This window comes from Onychostruthus taczanowskii, unplaced genomic scaffold (assembly GCF_017590055.1).
Source record: "Onychostruthus taczanowskii isolate IOZ18803 unplaced genomic scaffold, ASM1759005v1 scaffold14, whole genome shotgun sequence".
NCBI lineage: Eukaryota > Metazoa > Chordata > Aves > Passeriformes > Passeridae > Onychostruthus > Onychostruthus taczanowskii.
In genome coordinates this window covers 10,465,867-10,484,720 of record NW_024498573.1, presented here as the reverse complement: position 1 = coordinate 10,484,720, position 18,854 = coordinate 10,465,867, and the positions used below count along the sequence as shown (strand labels likewise).

At 40.5% G+C, this 18,854-nt stretch overlaps 1 protein-coding gene across 11 annotated transcripts in view; it reads left to right on the top strand.

Moving 5' to 3' along the window:
- Nucleotides 1-18,854, top strand: part of RAPGEF6 (Rap guanine nucleotide exchange factor 6) — a 122,622-nt gene that overhangs the window by 58,190 nt on the left and 45,578 nt on the right. For all 11 annotated transcript variants that reach the window (XM_041397916.1, XM_041397911.1, XM_041397919.1 and 8 more), the window contains exon 7: nucleotides 16,811-16,942. In XM_041397916.1, coding sequence (XP_041253850.1) covers nucleotides 16,811-16,942 — 132 coding nt within the window. The remainder of the gene's footprint in view (nucleotides 1-16,810; nucleotides 16,943-18,854) is intronic.

Here is an 18,854-nt window from a genome sequence, read left to right as displayed (position 1 = left end):
GGGCTGGGTGGGCAGGGCTGCGCAGCGTGGGCTGCAGCCCCCCGGGACCCCTGCTGCCGCCGAGCTCATTGGCGGCACGGCCACAGGGATGATGTCATCTGCACTTAAAGGCAAAACCAGGAGGAAATAGAATTTCGTTCCCATTATTGAGCTGGTGTTTACAGTAGTTGTAAAATATGGCATCTGCGCCAAAATCTGTGCTGGATCGGGTTTGCCGCACAATGCAGCAGGATGAATCCGGGAGGTGGAGATCTGCCCGGAGAGCTATCAGGGGCACGCAGGCAGGGAGAGGGTTCTTTCAGCTGCATGGGTCCTTTTCTCCTTGATATAAATTGTGATTATGCTAGCCATAATGCAGGTAACACCACATGGAAGTATTTGGGTGTTCATTGCTGCTGAGGATTTGTCACTGTAGCATTACAGACATTTAAGATGCTTCTAAATACAATATAATGAATTATTAGAAAAGAGGCAATACAGTTGTGTGTAAGATGAAGCTCACATATCCAGTCTATTGTTTAGTATTGAAAAAGCAGTAAAAGAAACAGCTATTTGTGTAGCTGTGTAGTGCTTTGTAAAAATCTAAAGTAGTTAGAATGCTTTCAGCTTTTAAAAATGAGATAGACTTAGTGTTTGCAAATTTTGCAAGTGCAGGATTGAAGTTCAGATTATCCTTTATGTTTAAATACAAATTAAACGCAGTAATATTTATGAACCCTGGTTGCATTTATTATTTTTGTTGTTTGATAAGAGGGCTGAGTAAATGCAGACATTGATGCCAATTTTTTCCTTTTAGGATAGTTTTGGAGGGCACCAAGGCAAGGTCTTTCTGGGTTAAGGTGCAACTCCCATCCTAAGTGTTGGACTTGGTGATCCCTGTATGTCTCTTTCAACTCCAGATATTCTATGTTTCTGTGATAATTTGGGTTATATACCAGGAAGAATTCAGCTCCTGGATGACTGCTTAGGAGCTATTGGTGTGAGATGGAGAGTGGTGCCCTGTTGGTACAACTTGGCTTCAAAGATTTGAGAATCTCCTTCTACATGTCCCTTGGCACAGTAGATGAAAAAGAGCTTTCTGGAGATTGCTCAAACTACCTGATTCAGTATTCAAAAATAAGCAAGCAGACAAGACAAAAAAGGCGTTTTTGGCCCTCACTAACAGCAGGCCCCCCCTTGGCAGCTCCACTTGTGCACAGGAGGTACAGCCATCATGGGCTAGTTTTGATTTGGAGAATTACCCTCAAGTCTAATGTGGCGACAAAAATTCTTTCCAAAAAGAGGAAAACGGTAACAGTGAGTGCCCCTTCTTGCAGATGAAGAAAACCATCCAGAGAGCAAAATAATGGCTTTAACAGAACCAGCACCCTCTGTCCCTTTGCCTGTCTCCTCCCTCCTTCCCTCCCTTGCGCAGCAGCAGAAGTCATTTGCCTTCTAGGAACCGAAAGCATCACGGCAGACCTGGCTCAAAGGTGTGGGATTCAGAGATCCTTCCTTGGAGCATCTCTCCGGCATACTGGGCTGCCATCCAAGGCTTTAAGCTCCTTTCAAATATATCAGTTTTTGGTTGCAAAAAGAGATTACAGAACTAAATTGATGACTGCAGAATTAAGGCAAATTGGGTTGGAAACAGGACTGGTCTTGATTGAGCAGGGAAAAAACCCCACCCTCCAAAACTTTTAAAAAGTGTTCCAAAACCATTAAAACTATGAGAATTATAAACCTCAGTTTTTAATAAGAAATTTACTTCTCATTCTGGGTAAAATCTCTGTATTGTGTAGGATGAGATAAAAGTGTTAGAGAGTCTCTAGTGTGACACATACATAAAAGCAAAATTTTTTTATTGTGAGCCGATGATGCATGTGTCTGTGTGCATGTGAATGGCTGCAGATATTTATTTTACTTTTAAAAAATTTGAATGCAGAGATGAAAAATAATCCACCTAAATGCTGCTGAAAGTGTTAGTAGATACATGTGCTTAATTAAAAAAAAATTAGAAAAAGGAGGATAATCAGAGTTCCAGCACATCCCTGAATAGATATAAAATGATATAAAAGCTGATGTGCAGCAGGGTGTTTGCTGAGCAGTTGTACTGATATGTGTGTTTATATTAGGTCAATAAAGATGCTCTGTTGGCTGCATCTGCAGATCCAGTAGCCAATTGATCTAATGCAGTTTCTAAAGGCTTTCTATACAGGTGATGTCATCCTTTTAGCTCCGTTCCCCTCCCACTCTCTTTCCTCCTTATTAGATATTTCATCTTGCTGCGGAGCATCCAATCGATGGGAGCTTCTCCTGAGGGAGCTGCTGAGAAGCAAGCAAAGATAGTAGGAATTAGGACTCCAGCAGTCAGCCTTGCTGTAGCTATGGACGTCCTGTTTTGTTTGGCATTACAGAAATGTTTTAATTGGAAAAGCTAGGCGTGGATTAGTCGTGCTATCTGACTGATGCATTAGAATACTGAGCGACACTGCAGAGTTGTAAACGGCATTAAAAAAAAAAAGGAGGAGGGGGGGCAAAAGAGAAAAGGGTTTGTATTGCAGAGGCTTTTAATACATTCCACAGTGCAAACCTGTTAGAGCATATATCCTGGAGCTACAGTACGGATGCGAATTCAATTTCTGCGTTTATGATGGACATGAGTATAAAGAAGAAACTTTAATATCCCAGGGTGTGGGATTCCTGGATCGCCTAAGATGCTGAAGAACCTTCGCAAAATTTCATCTACAGTATTAGTATGAAGTTTCTGAAAGTGGACCCGAAGATAAGCCACTTGTAAATGCATTTTAGAAGAGAAAAAAGAAATTTGAAGAATTCATACCTTGCTTTTTAATGTATTGTTACTTTAACCTGCAGTTCTAATCCATTTCTGAATTAATTCAATTTAAGCAGCACTTTTTGGGTGCATGCCTCTCGCCTGGAGGAACGTATGGATATTTGTATTTGAGAAGCTAGGAAACATTTTGATTTGAATTTATGTGCTTGTTAAAACTGGAACATTTTTATAGGAATTGCTGCTGCTGCTAACTCCCTGCAATACTGAAAACTCCTCAGATCTAGTGGAAGCTGTAATCGAATTCAGTGTGAAATCCAAGCCTGAGAAGTTGCATATATGTACATTGCTGCTTTATGATTTTTAAAGAGAAAGCAGAAGGGATTTTTCTCATTTTTTCCCCCTGTGGCTTTTATTTGAGCAAGGAAACTTTTTTCCCCCAGCCTAAGAAATGGCTTTTCTTGTTCGATGTTACGCCAACTGCCTACAGCCCTGGGCCTCCAAAGTAAGTAAGATTTTGTCTGTGCTGCATTTCTGTGACATGTATTGACAGCCCTGGTGCTAGCTGAATGTTCCCTTCTCATCCCAGCAGCATGCTGGGTTGAAGGAATCCTGGCTGTGCCTGAACTATTTTTGTAGAATCATTTCTTAACAGGAAGGGGGACCTAGAAATCATGGAATTGTTTTATATACCAATAGCTTAAAAATTACCAGCAAGTATAAAAATAATGCCATTTGCTTATGGAATGTGTTAAGCTTGTTTTGTAGCCTATAAATATGAAGTGTATATGAAGCCTATAAATATTATTGCAGTGTAACATTTTTATAACTGCTGGCAAATTTTGCTAACTTGAGATTACTAGTATCCAAACCCAGTGATGTTTTAATTTTCAAGCTGTGTGGAGCTGTACTGGTTGTTTCCTTTGTGCAGCAGCATGGAATTGGTTAATTATTTAGCTGAACTATGTAATTACAATTAGCTTTAAAGGACTCCAATTATTTTTTCTGTCTAAGAATGCAGTGTTTCTGTGAAACTGGGGAGGGAAGGGTGTTTCTTTTAAATGGCATAATGAAAGCTAGAACATTCAAGCAAACCCACCTTGAGATAAAAGCCTTTAAAGAAATTAAAAATACAATATTTATGAGACTGTTACTGTTTGTTATACTCAGTCAGAGAATTAGCTGAGTTTCTGGTATTTTATTAAGGCTACTACCAAGAAGTAGTCACCTAAGATGCAGGAATTGCCTTATAAATCCGGGGCCAGCCAGATATTCATTATTATTTCTTTATTATAATTTTGTGTTTACTAGGTAGAAAAAAGACTGTGCAACATTCTGGTGTTTGGAGGCAGTGAGCAAAAGCCTTGTGCTCATGGCTGTGTGAGATACAGCATTGACTTTGGAGCAGGAGATGGCTCTTGACTTTGGTCCCAGGAAGTTCAGAGTCTCAATGACATGATGGTCTGTGAAGGCACAGGGAGAGGCCAGCTGGGTGTCTGGACTCCCTGTCCAGGCTGATTTTCCCTGTTTGGTTTTTTATGTCTGCTGTGATGTAAAGGGAAGCTCGTGGTAAATAGGGGGTGAAAGCTCTGGGCTGTGGGGTTTCCCTGCGTGGATGCCAAAACCAGTGTGGAGATGCGTGGGTGGGTGGATGTGTGGCTGCATTTTGGCTGTTTCACACGTGCTCAGGCCTCCCCATCATCAGCTGAAGTGGAGCTGCAGGTTCTTGTGGGCTCAGAGGTGGCTGGGCACTGTGTGCTCGCACAGGTAATTGTGGCTCCTCACCTTGGAGTTCCTGCTGGCAAATCCTGGCCTGTTTGTGTTATGATCCATGCCCCAGTGCACTCTTTCTTCCCTTCCTACTCTGCAGACATTAATTATGAAAGGCTGAGTTTACTTAAGCTTGACTTACCTGCACTGCCCTTATTGAGGAGTGTAATACTGTTTAAAAACTGGGAATGCTTTAGTCACCTTGGTACTTCACTGGGATTGCACTCTCCACAGAGCTTGGGAAATGAGAAACCACAAAAAAACCCTGTGCTCAAATAAGGACTTCAGAAGGGTAAAATAATAACATTAAAAAAAAAGTTTTTTGACCCCTGTGTCAGCTCTGTGGACAATATCCAGTGGATTGCTGCTCTGCCAGCCAAGCCATTTATTCACTCAGTTACTATTGATAAATGAAATTATCTAAAATGTTAGGAAGGGGAATGTTTGTTTTTACTTTTTTTTTTCTAATGGCTTATGAGAACCTATTAACTGATTTTGCATTCCAGTCCATAGCTAAGAGTTCTTTACCTTTAAAGCCATAAAGATAAAGCACTTTTATTGCTTTCTGAAAAAACCCACAAGCCCCCCAAAACCTGTACAGTCCCCCAAAATTTTGACTGAATCTGTTCATGTTTGATAACTCTGAGGAGAAGTGTGCATAGGATTAAACAAACTGACGTGCTGAATCAGATCTGAGTTTGTGCCATTTTGGTTTTAGCTGAGCTTTGTACTAAAAATCTGTTTCTATGACAAGTGTTTTATAATAATACATAATACAGCAAAATAAGTCATGTCAGAATTTTAAATATGTAAGTTAAACATGTAAGTTTCAAGTTTAACTTGAAAATGTCAAGTATTTTGTGTTTTGAAACTAGAACTTAGATTTATGTAGATCTGTGCCAGAATTGTTTTAATCAGCTGCTTTTAGACTGGTATAGGACAGTAGTCAGAAAATGGGCTGTTGACTCAGTGGTAATTACAGCTGTCCTGGATGTGACAGTGTGATGATCCATGGATTGAATCAGAGCAGGATGATGTCATATTTCTTATGACTAATCATAAAGGTAGGCTTTGTGAAGGTAGAACACTTCTGAAGGTTAACCTTAGCCTGGGGAGGTTAATTGCTGTGGCTGTGGAAGAGCAGAAGCTGGCGTTAGGAGCTCTGTGGACACCTGGAGACATTCTCCAGTCCAAGGTGTCCCTGAGTACTGGTGCCCACAGCACTTTCCATAGCACACCCTGTTAGTGCTGACCCACCCTCGTCCCCAGAGACTCCATGGCTTTTGCTTTCCAAAAGTGAAGGTGCAGGGTAGACTTGTGTAAAGCAATCAGTGCATTCCATTTCCCTGCATCAAGAGCTGTAAAAGGAGGATGAACAGAGGGAGAGAAGAGTGAAAGTGTATCTGCAGTGCCCTTTCAGGCAGGTTCTTGTGGAGGTCAGCGTATTGCTGAGGACTGCTGATAACTGGAAAGGTGTCTGAGAGAGTTCACCCTCTCCTTGGCGGGAGGGATGATGGCTGTTTGCATCTGGAGGAACCAGCAGCAGAACTGGGCATTGTGAGGGATGGTCTCTACCCTGGGGACCGTGCCCTTGCTGGATGATAGACTGTGGGAGATGAGATAAATAGATGCAGGCATTTGTGAGGAAACGTGGTGAGGATGATAACAGCAAGGAGTGTGGTGAGCAGTGATCAAAGCCGTGCCAGCTGTCGAGCCACTGTGGCTCTGGAAGAGGATGAGGGAGGATAGAGGACTTTGCATCGCGTAGGTGGAGATCTGTCTCCACAGCCTGGTTCTGTTGGCAAGGACAAGAGACATTCAACTTACATTAAACAAAACTCCTGTGATGCCAGTGCAGTATTTTAAAGAAAAAAATAATTCACAAACCTCAGCAAGATTTTGCTTGTCTTTGTAATTCTGATCATAACTCTCTCTGTTCAGTTGTCTGTGATGCACTTTGTGGTATTGGACGTGTAATTGTTACTGTGCTATGAAGTCATTATGAAGGAGAGCTCTAAACTGAACGATTTAAATGTAGAGGGTTCTTCTGTAGTAGAAATTTTCCAAGCCTGGCATGTACCTGCAGTTACTGTGTTAAACATGAGGGTCTGATAGGGAGAGTATGGAGTGGTTGGATAATGTTTCTATAGGGGCTATTCAAAATGGATGCTTTTTGAGATAATGTACTTTTTATAGAAAATAAGAATTCTTGAATTAACATTTAAGCTTTTAATTTTTTTTTTTCCCTGAAGGAAAATAGTTTAATTCAAGATCCCAGGTGAATATGAAACTTAGCTTATGGTAGTAGACGGTAATTTATTTTCTCTAGGCTTCTGTGCTCTTGTCTTTCTGCTATTTAGATAAAAATCTAATATTGTGAGGCATAATAATGATACATTTGCTCTGTAAAAGTTTGTGTTTGGGATAGAGCAGAAGACTTGGAGTAATTTTTCAGTCCCATTCCTATATCTGGTGTCATCTCAGAGGGATGTGATACAGTTTTTGGTTATTCATAACTAAAATCAGTGAACCTTATCTTCTGATTCCAGAGAGCATCAGTTTGATCTCCAGGATCTTGAGTTGAAACCTTCATGCAATTAAAGATTTAATTTCAGTTCTTCATAAGAAAAACAGAGCTTTGACAGTGTGTCCTTGATTTGATCGATGTCATCCTTATCTTTGCTAGCATGCTTACATGGAAAGTAGCCCCAGTAGTATGAATTTTAAATGTTTTCAGAGCAAGTAGAGTAAGTGATGCTTTGCTCTATTTTTTCAGTCAGTTTTGATAAGGTCTTTCTCTTCCCCTTGGTCCTGCCTTTCCCATCAGTCTGTCTGCTGTAGCTCCAGCCCAGCTTTCAGCATCGCAGAGCTGGCCCTGTCATCCCTCGGTGTGGTTGCTCTCTGAGCTCCGCTCCTGGCTCCTCATGGTTCCCTTCCCTCCTGGGAACTTCGCACTGCATGATTTAGCCCTCTTTGGAATTCAGTATTCGTGGTCTCTCCTACCCTATATTTTCTGTTCCTTTTCCCCTTCATCCCCTGCTCAGAAGGATTGCTTTGATTCTCCATGTTTTGTGTCAGAGCACAGCCTCTTGGTTTCTCAGTACTGTGATCCCTGGGCACTTGGAGAGTGGGGATTTGGACTGACAAATGACAGTTTTTCTTACACTTAGATACAAGTCTTAACTCTGTTTTCTGTAACCACTTGCAGGATACTTTTTGTAAAACTTCTTAAATGCATTTTTTTGCCTGATAGTTTAAGATAAAAATGGTTTAGTATGAGCTATGTGGCCATTTACTCCAGAAAACTTGGATTTTCTTATGCTCTGGTGTATAATATGTTAAAGTTAAGTGCAAGTACACATTGTGCTACTTTTCAACAGAAAAAGCCTTTTCCTGAAGTATTGTTTTTATGGGAAATTGGCTCTTAATATGCAAATAAACACCTATCTGTTCATTTATTTCCTCCTAGACTTTGGTTTAAACCTGCTTTGTTGGAATTCTCCTTAGAGCCACAGCCTAGGTCAGGACCATCCTCTTTTGCCTCTCTCGCTTCCATGAATGCATTTCTTGATGAACACAGAAAGAAAACGTGGAAGCACCAGTGGAAGCCTGGTGCTCCTTTGTTTTTTTTGCATGTGCAGTAACCAAGGGCCTCCTTACACAGCTCCTGGCTCAGAGGTGGTGCTGACAGCGTCGGCGTGCTCGCCGTGCTCCCGTGTCCTTGGAGCCCTCTCGGTGCATCCCAGGGCTGATTGTCACCTGTGTGACACGACTGCAGCGTGGGGCTGTAGCAGCCTGAGGAGGTGTAAAGAGGGATTGTCACCCTGCAGCCAGCAGTTGATAAATTATTTAGTCCATGAAGGTTGATGTAGAATTTTATGTGTCCTGCTCTACTCACTTAGGATGAGAGTTGCCAAACATCAGGCTGCTGCTGGCTGCTGGGGTTGCTGGGCTCCTTGTAGAACTGAGCATCTAGTCCCTGTCACCCTTTTTTCTACTGTAATTATTTACGCAAGGCACTTTTTACTGTTGTATTAATTTTCAGTGGCGCGAACAAAGAGTAAAATTTGGAGTAAAAGAAGTATTTTTGAACATGCCTGTTCCATATTCAATATAAAAAAACCACAAGTCTTCACATTTTTAAAAATGCTACTTTGTGAATGGACCAGAAAAGTGTTCATCTTCATTTTTTGCACCCATCAATTATGTTTACTTGCTGGATATTCCCTTTATAATGGAGCTCCCATCAATACTGGCACAGTTTTTTGTGGGTGAATTTTCAGACCCACTTCTCCAAAGCTGAGATGTTTGCGTGTCAGACACTTAGCATTATCATGAGTTAAGGCATAGTAGTAATCTATAATTTAGACATATGAAAACCAAATTAAAATTGCATTGCATGTGTGGTTTAAGGCAACACCAGAATATAGTTTGAAATTCTGTCCTCATATCACCTTATTGTAACTAAGGAAATGTAATACTTCAGAGAATTTTAATTTCTATGTGCTATAGGAGCCACAAAGACCAAAAAGCTCTTGGCTAGCAGAGGCAATAAACAGCCTCTAGGGATTATTAATTCTTCCAGATGGTTTTTGCGTGCTATGTGTGATTTTTTTACCTTGTTGTAAGCCTGGGGATATTTTAAGAAGGCTTCAGGAATAGTTTTTGAGGCACTGCAAGGCTGTAATGCACGATGTCAACTTGGTCCTTATTTCTTTGAGGTTCATGTGTGTGGTACAGATAAAACCAGGCGTAGATCCTGTAGATAGTGAATTGAAACATTGAAATAAATATTGTCATGAAGTTTGTGTAGTTGGATAGCCCCTGAGTTTTTTTGCATCATGTTATTGAAGGGCACAGGATTTTATCTGGATCTGTTGGGTAAAAAGCTTGAGCCATCACTTGGCTTTAAAAACAACAAAAACCTCACCCCCCAGACATTATTGGTGCTTTTTAAAAAGCTGAAGAAATCTGGTTTTGTGCTGCTGGTGAACCATCTGTGGTCTTTAAGGAGGAAATGGTTTTGTTTGCATTAAGTCTGCGGACTGATGTCAGCCTGGGTAATTCAGCTGGGCTCATCTTATTCTCTCTGTGGACACCTAAGTGGCCTCTCTTTGTATCTTAGAGAAGCAACTTTCTTCTCTCCCATTAACACAGCTCTAAGTGTATTTTGAACTGGATGAGAATTGTGGCTTGTATGTAAAAGGTTAACATAAAGCAGAGTTAATTTATACAAATCCTTGTGAAAAAGATTACTGAAAATTCTACAGAACAACTTCAGAGAAATTGTGGGTTTTAGTGGTTTCTTGTTGAGTTACTGGCAGGATATATGATGAAAATAATTTACTGATGCCAAGAAAAAACATCCAAGAGTTTTGTTCCTTTTTCATTTCTTAGATGGAATGAATGGGATGGAGGAGAGCAGAAAGTGGAACATAGAAAGGATTGCAGGTGAGAGACTGCTGTCAGTGGAGTGAACAGTGCTGCTCCTTCTTCAGTAGGTTGTAGACAGGAAAAGTAGAATGAATTAAATAAATTGCTTATCTTGTGTAAATGAACAAGATGATGGTGGAAACAGAAGCACCTAGTGAGACCATCAAAGCATAAGATGTGGAATGTAGGATTTGCTGAAGATGTAGTTCAATGTTAAAAGGTGTTGAATCAAGGGTACCAAAGAGGAAATGGTGTTTGAAGGGACTGGGAAGGACATGGTCACTGAAAGGGGTGAGGTGGGAGCTGGAGAAGTCCTGTTTCAGAGGGCTGGGGTCTTGTTCAGCTCTTTGATTATGTGGTCTTTTTAGTTTGGCAGTTTGGTTTAATTTTTAAGAGTTAAGGCAAACATATTTGGGTTTTTTTTTAAACTGGCTTCTTGTGACACTCCAGGCTTTCTGTCATCTGAGAAAGGAAAATTGCTGTCCTTAAACCACTTGGGTATGGTGGAGGCTGAGCAGGAGTGTTCCTAAGGCTCAGAGGTTACCCAGTGTCATCACAGTTAATGCTCCGAGCGTGTGTTAATAGGTTCCAGCTTACAGCAGTGAAAACCTCTTAATGGAAAACCTCAATAAACTAAATGCTCAATAAATGTGCCTTAAAATTGGGACTGTTTGTCTTGTAGAGATGGTTTTCACAGTGAGGTGGCTGAGTTGGGGGTTTTTCAGTGGCCCAGGAGCTGTGTGTGTGCCCTGACACCGCAGGGCTGCACTGCGCTTGTCCTCGGGTGTTTTATGGAAAATAACTCCCGTGTTGTTTCTGAATGTTAGTCTTGCTGGCAGCATTTCAGGGAACTTCAGAAAAGCAAATAAGGTAGAAGGTTACTGACAGTCTGTAAAACCAAGGACAGAAGATTTGCTTATACAGCCTGGAAAAGGACAGACTGTTCTCTCAGAGGCTGATGCTTCTGCTGTGTCCAGACTGCATTGATTGGTTGTAAACATCCATATGGGCTCCTAGAAAAACTGATAAAAAACTTTGCTATCAAGGAGTATTAAAGAAAGGGGCAAACCTTTTGATTCTTTATTGCCCTTTTTCTTTCCATTAATTTGAATTTGGAATGGACCAGAAGACTTCAGTGGGTTGTGCTTCCTTTATTAGTTTTTATCCTCATGATGAGTCCTTTGGCCACTGTTCTTATTGTGGGATCTTTTTGAGTATGTTAGACAAACATACAGTTTACTGCAGGTTAAAACACAGTGGTGAAGCTTTTACACACAGGAAAAGATAATTCATAGGTCTTGTGCCCCTCTGTCAAGACTATTTTGCAAATTCATATTACCTATGCCTTTTCTGCATGTGTTTTTTGGTTATCCAAAGTGTAACAGTAAACACTGATACTTATTTTCAAAACTTGTAGCACAAAGGCACAGATGCAGTTTTTCCTTAGGGCAAAGATGCCAGGAAATCCTAAAGTAAATCTCTTTGGAAATAAAGGATGAAGAGCATGGTCTCTGCCAAAAGAGGTTCTACTGATTCCTTTCTGTGGAAAAAAAAAGGGGAAATAGAAAAATATCTCTGTTTGGCCAGTCTGTGACAAAACTTAACTTCTGAATTCTGTGGTTGCTTTTCTCTCTATTTGAACACTGCAGTGGCTTTCTGTAACCTTTATTTTTAGCAAACCCTTTGTAGGGAGAACATGAAAGGAGGTTGTCCTCAGGCTGACCATCACTTTGTGCCTTTTCAGGCAAGTTGATGGGCAGTCATCTCATCAAAGGTCATGTCATTTGCTCTGTTGGACAGAGCATGTGCAATCTTGAAAGTCTGTTGTAGCAAAATTAGTTTTTAATTTAATTCCCAAGTATTCTGTGTGACTTCACTGCTGAGAGTAAATGGTGTTTACGTGGGAAGTAAATGTCACTGCAGACGCACTGTCCTTGGTCTGCTGGCCTGTGAGTTGTGCCATGGATCAGGGATTATACTCCAGTTAATTTCAAAATTACAGACACAAGACTTGGTGTAGATACACAACCTTGTACTCACCTTTGTTAAACTTTATACTGTTCTTGCTGGAGAACAGTGGGAAACCTCAGCTGTCTCAGGGAGAGACCATCAGATGATTATTCTGCTCTTGTTACCAAACTGCTTTTAGAAAGTTGGTAATTCTGTATAAAACCAAAATGTCCTGATGTCTGTTAAAAAAAAAACCAAACAAAAAAAATCAAATAAAATACTCCTTTAAAGTAAACTTTTATTATATAATAGGAGAAAGGACAGGTTTGGGGCTTGCAGAGCTTTTTGGGGTTTCTCTGGTTTTGCAGCAGGAGTGCTGCTTCCCCTGGCATTGGTGCTAGGTGGCTGCATCCATGAAATTGATGGAAAAAGCCAAACTCCTGGTGAACCTTTGGAGTCTTCACCTCAGGTTTTCAAGTCTGCTGTGGGGAGAGTTTAGTATTTTGTGTATCTCAGTTTTTATTAAATGTTACTCAGTGCTGGCTTTTACACTCCCATGTCCTCTCCCACCATCTCCTCCCTTTCCTGGCTGAGGTGACTGGCCATGGCTCAAATGAGGTGGGATCAGCCTGTGAACCCTTGTCCAAAATTACAAATTCCTTAAACAAAAACAAGTCCAGGCTGCTGGCGCTTCTGGGTTTGTGTAGCATGGCAGGCTGATGCTACCATTAGGATGAGATTCTGAAGGATTTAGTCTTTTCTTCTCTCCTTTTTCCTCTTGTTTGCAATAATGCTTCAAAAATTCCCTGTTGATCCAGGATTTTTTTTGTATAATCACCTACTGTGTTTTCCTGACTCAGAGGGGGTTCAGAGCTGAAGGTGGCTGTGCTGATGATAACTTCTATTTTCTTAACTTACTTTCTGGTACAGTTCTGAATTACAGTGTGGCATTTCAACGGGGGGTTTGTTCCTAAATATCCCTTTGTTGGGAAAGGTCAGTCACAAGGATGTGCTGGCACTGATGCAGGGACAGGCTGTGCCAGCATGTCAGATGCACTCATATTACAATTCCAGATTATCCCTTCTTGTGAAAAAATGAAATTGTTGTGGTTTAAAGTAGCAACTAAGTAGTCTGTTGGAGTGTTTATCAGAATGTTGTGGATGTTTGTGGTTTTCCTGTCTGGGGGTGCTGGGGCACACAATTAGCCAGAAGATATTGCAGATCTAAACATCTGCATCCAAAAGCATCTAATATGGGCATAGTTGGACATTGCTGTGTGGACCTTGTTTCCCGACACAGGATTTTTCAAGATACTGATGCTCTTGTAACAAGAGTTTTTAAGTTTCAGAAAAAAAGGCACAGTTACCAATAGTTAAGACAATTTTATGTCACTTGCAACAACTTCCCAGCCACAACCAGCAAGAGCTTCCCGTGTCCGCTGTCATGTTGGTACAGAAACATCCTCTCTGTATCTTGCTGCCTGGTGAGCTCTGCAAGAAAGAACAATCACTTTGGGTAATAAAAATGGCATACAAAAGACAGAAGCTGTGATTTATTTTGGGAGATCGAGTAGAGTGGCAAGCAGTACTTTAAAGGTCACTTGTCTCAAATAAACCTTATCTCTCTCTCTCAAATTTACAGAGATATTGTGATGTTGCCTTGCATCTAACTTGCATTAAATGTCTTTTGCAAGAATATATTGCAAAGTCCAGCAGGACTTTGCATCATCCATACCCATGTGCTTTATAGGCGCTGGAAGTGAAGGGGAGTGCTGGCAGGGGGATTGAAGAGCAGTTTTGATTAATTAGTTGTTTAGAAATAACTCCTTTGGGAAGGCTGGCAGTGCTTTGATCATCAGTGGGTTTTTGTGAAAATGACACACAAAATATATGCACAAACTGTTTATTTTGAGAGCCATGTCTTGTTCCATCATACTTAGAATTACAGAGTTACAGAATGGTTTGTGTTGGCAGGGACCTAAAACCTCATCTTGTCCCAAGCCCCTGCCATGGGCAGGGACACCTTCCACTAGACCAGGTGGAGCCCCATTTCTCAGTCTAGGCGTGAAAGACAGTGTTCATCACAAGAATCTTAAAATCTCAAATAAATTAGAAAAGACAAAGTGTATATAGCAGTGCATGTGTGTGGCTGCTGGGATGTCTTTGTGCCAGAACAGGCTTTAACAGCACCAGTTGTTGGTAAAGAGCAGCACCTGCCATTGTTCTCCTGGGAAATCCTGCAGAATTGGTTCTACCCTTGGTCCTGCTCACTGTTTTATTGGAGCTGTTTTGAAGGTTTGAGAATCTGGATGGAAGAGAGCTTAAATTAGATTTCCTTATGTCTGTGTTACCACAGTCAGCATTGGATTTGATTGTGGACAAAAAGATTGAAGCTGAAGTCGGAGCTGTTTGCTGGAATAGGGAGATTATAAAGGTGGGGACAGCCTGAAGAGTTTGCAGCAAACCTGTGGTCTTTAAGCTAGAGCCAGTGAATCTGTGCGGCGTGATTTGTTCTGTAATTTCCTTGAAACTCCTGGATGTTTCACTTCCACTGCCCTTCAGCATTTCAGCAGCTGCCTTGCCCTGTCCATTTGCCAGTGAGTGCCACGGTGCTGGTGGATGTGACCTCCCTGGGCAGTGATGCTCTGACCTGTTGGGTTGTGGCTCTGGGAGCGTGGCTGGGGGCACTGCAGGGTGCTGGAGCAGGGTCACCCTGCAGCACAGGCTGAGTGCTGCCAGAGCCCAGAACATCCTCCATGCACGCTGCAGGTGTCGTCGGTGCCACGGCGCTGCCTTAACCCACGTGCAGGGTCCGAGGCTCGGGGCAGGATGTGATGATTCCTGCCCCATGCCTGCTGGGAGCAGAGCCTGGTGAGTGCTCTTCTCTGTGTGGCACAGAACTGGCTTCTGTAGGCAATGTGCCATTTGGATTCCAGAAGTAACCACCCCGTGCTCCAGAGCAGAATCAGATCAGAATCAAATCTCAGCTTCTCTCTGCACATTTTGTTGTGGTCAGAGGTTCCATCTCAGTGTACGTCAGCTCTTCCCCGGTGCTGTTGGCCCCTAGATTGAATTTTGTCACCTGAGTACTTTGACCTTTTTGCTGTTCTCAAATCCTGAAAATAGGTATTTTCAGCCTGTAAAACTTTTTCTAGTGGCTAAACATAGGCTTTAATGTGTTGTGTTTCCTTCGTATTTAGATCAAGTTCACTACAACTTAAGTTCCCTAACCCTCATTCTGCCAACCTCCTTTCTTCCCCCTACTGCTTGAATGGGGTTTTTTGTGCGATTTTAGCAACTTTTGGCTTTTCAGACTTTCTCCTTTTCATGTGACCATAGATATGAATTTACAGGGTATTTTATACTTCTGTTAGGAAAAAAAAATACAAGGCTAGAATAAGGTAAAAATTAGAATAGTGAGGAAGAGTAATGTTTTATTTCATAACCCATATGAATTGTTAGGTTTGAGTAGTGATTGCCAATGAGAATATCATTGGGAGTTGCAAGGGATGCAAGATCCCTCATGTTCCTTGTCACAATTTTGTTAGTAAAATTATATTGCATTTGTCAGAGGGTCTCAACAATTTTTTCCCTGGGTGTGGGGAAAGTTTGGCAAGACCTATGGTGCCATCCTTGTTTTCAGAAAATATGTGAACTGGTGTTTGGTGAAATAGTTCTCTTGAGTGCTCTTCAAATAATGGACATAGAATTGTGATGCTAAATCAAAACCTGTTTATCACTTCTCTTAAGTTCTCTTAAGTTCTCAGTATTTATAAAGTTGATACCAGCTTAAGAGTATTTTCCAGTACTCTCCTTTAAATTGTAGGACTGAGTATCTATAGCTGACATAATCATATGTGGAATTTGGTTTGTTTTACAGAAGAAATCTTTTAATTTTGATGACAACAGTTGATGCTGTTGGAGTAGTTTGGACCTTTTCTGCATCAGAACTTTTTTTTTAAAGAAACAGTATATAACTTGTACAATTTAAAAATGATAAAAGCACAAAGAGAATTGATGATTCCTTTATACAATGTGCTTTTCATATAGTTGAGTATAATTTTAAAAATTTAAATATTAAATTTTAATAATTTAATATTTTAAAAATAAGTATATGTAACAAAAAATAAACAAGCAGCTGAATTAAAGGACTGTTCATTTGACAGTATCCCATGCAGTTCTGAGTCTTTCAAAGTTACTTTAAAAGCTAAAGTAGAAAGAATATATTTGTGAACTTGAATAATGCACTCAAATTTAGATATCTGCACATGTGTTCATTTACAGATAGATTTATGAAATAGAGGTGCTGTTGTACATAGCTGTAGCCAAAATGCATAATATTCTTTTTGGGTACTTATTTCTTTAAAGAAAATTTAAAGCCCTTTACAGACCAAATGTTTTATTTAGATTACATTACTTTTTGTTCTACATTGGTATTTTCTAAAGGTTATTCCTGAACTAAGGTGCATAAATTGAACTTATAAGGAGGAATCCTGCTTCTTCATAATGGATTGCAATGTCAGCTAAGGTTAAATACTGTGTGCTGTTTGGCCAGCATCATATATTTGTCATCTTGGGGTATGTCACTTAGTTGTAAATATCCAAGACCTTTGTTTTATAGAAGGGTGCATTGTTTTCCATCAGTTTTATGAAATGTGAAGTGTGATTGGGTCAGCTTAGTCTAAACTAACTTTTTCTCAAAATGTATGTCAAGTTACATGTTCAACTTTTCTTTGATTTTGATACAGCAATAATTCAGCAATTCAAATACAAGTTTAAATGTATAACCAAAGTTTTATGAAAAACTTTTGTCTTCAAATCAGACTTACACATCTTGTTTTCCTTTCTTTTTCCTGCCTTTCTCCAAATCCATTTTATTTTCAGCTTCCAGCTGACCTTACCAAGATGCACCTCACGGACAATCCTCATCCCCAGGTGACGCACGTCCCTTCCAGCCAGTCGGGGTGCAGCATTGCCAGTGACTCTGGGAGCAGCAGCCTGTCTGATATTTATCAGGTAAGACTGCTTTGGTTTCATAGCTTTCCTTCCTTGGTGTTAAATCTATTCCATAAACAGGAATAGTGACCCTTTATCCAAGACTAGGTAAAACCCTCTTGATGCTTCCACCTGTCCCTGTGCTGCCCATGGGGCTCATCACTCCCACAGACATGCAAAAAGCTGCTGCTTGTAAAGCTGTTTTTGTTGCTTTTTACGTCTTTCTGTACCACCAAGTATGCTGTGGCTTTTACAAGTAACATTTGTTGATTCATGGGATCAGTTTCCTTTCTGAAATGGAACAAATCTCTCGGAATCAGCCTGGTGTTTCCAATATTGTCCTTGATTATTTATATTTATTGCTAATAGCAGATGTTCAGTTCTGCAAACAAAAGTGTAGTAATAAACCCACTTTGCACTAATTGACTGTGGAAATTCTAGTGTGGTTTCCTGAGAGCAGAAGTTGGCTGAAAGCCAGAGACAGCTTCATTTGTTTACTGATAATACACTTAATAAGTTACCTGTCTTGTGTCAAATCGTAGAGCTCATTTCATGGGTGTTTATGCTCTGGTTGATGAGGGGGCTCAGCTTGGATTTGTATTGATCAGTAGTTTCACAGCTTTTCCACTTCCAAGTTGCAGTCTGACCACAATACAGAGTATACAACAGCTGTTGAGCCTGGTGTAGGTGTAACTTGATTTTAGACACCTGTTCCCTTTCCTTAGGTACTACCTGGATATTATTTCTATACTGGAAACAGATTAATGATACCTATTCACAGCAATATGTTGCTTATGGAACATGAAAAATAAGACATTAAAGCAAAAATTACTTCAGAACACTGGAAGTGTCCCTGCATTTTTGTCCTATTTAATCTATAACTCACTGCTTTAGATTTGCTTGCTGCCAGCTAGATCAGGAGTAGCTGCCATCCCTGAGAGAGTCTCTCCAAGATGCTCCATGAATTCTCTTATTTCTGAGAGGTTGTGCTGGAAGATGATGTTATGTATCTTGATTATTTTTACTCCTTTACATTTTCTGAATCAAGACCACATCAGAATTGATGTTAGGTTAGGGTTAGGATTGTGAGAGTCAAAGAGCCGACAGCTCCAGGGACAGTGGGGCTGGAAAGGGCCTGCCAGGGAGACCATGGCAAGGGCATAACAGCAGGGTGCTTGAGTTGCCTGCCTGAGTAGTTTGGAGAGGTTGCTCTAAGTGAAAAGCACTTAAAATATATTATTGATAACAAAGATATCACTCTAGGAATGATATCTTGTAATAAGTGAATACTCTTTATCGTGTGTGGGTAATTGCCTTCTATCTACTAATCTGTAAATGACAAAAGAGCATAATTGCTAAACAAGTAAAAATTATATAAATAAAAGAAATGATGGAGTAACATATTTATATGCACTGTAGCAAAGAAACCATGGTGCTAGGTATTTTGTACACTAAGGAATAATTAATGTGAAAATGACTGCAGATTTTATATTAATTTATAGGAGTTAGGACGTTTCAGGTAAGAATTTCCTTTTCAGTGACATTGACCTGTCTGGGTTTGCATCCTGAAGGAAATGAGGACATCTGTTAGAGAATTCCTGGCTGGCCAGGTTGATGCTGAGGCAGGTCACCACTGTTCATCACTGATAAGTGAGATACTGAAAGATAATTCTACAGCCATGTATGATCAGAGCTACAGTGACATTAACTGTGAAAGATTGCATTAGAGAATCAAGCTTTTGATAAGCTGTGGGTGAAGAGAAGACATGCTACAGATGTGGCATGAGGGGGGAAATCCTCAACAACCCACAATAATTTTCTCCCCCTTAATTTTTAGTAAATTTTTTGTATCCTTTTTATATGCCTAACTTGCAAATAGTAACCTGTTAAGAGATGTATTTTATGTGCATATATGTCTTTTATGTGTTTTATT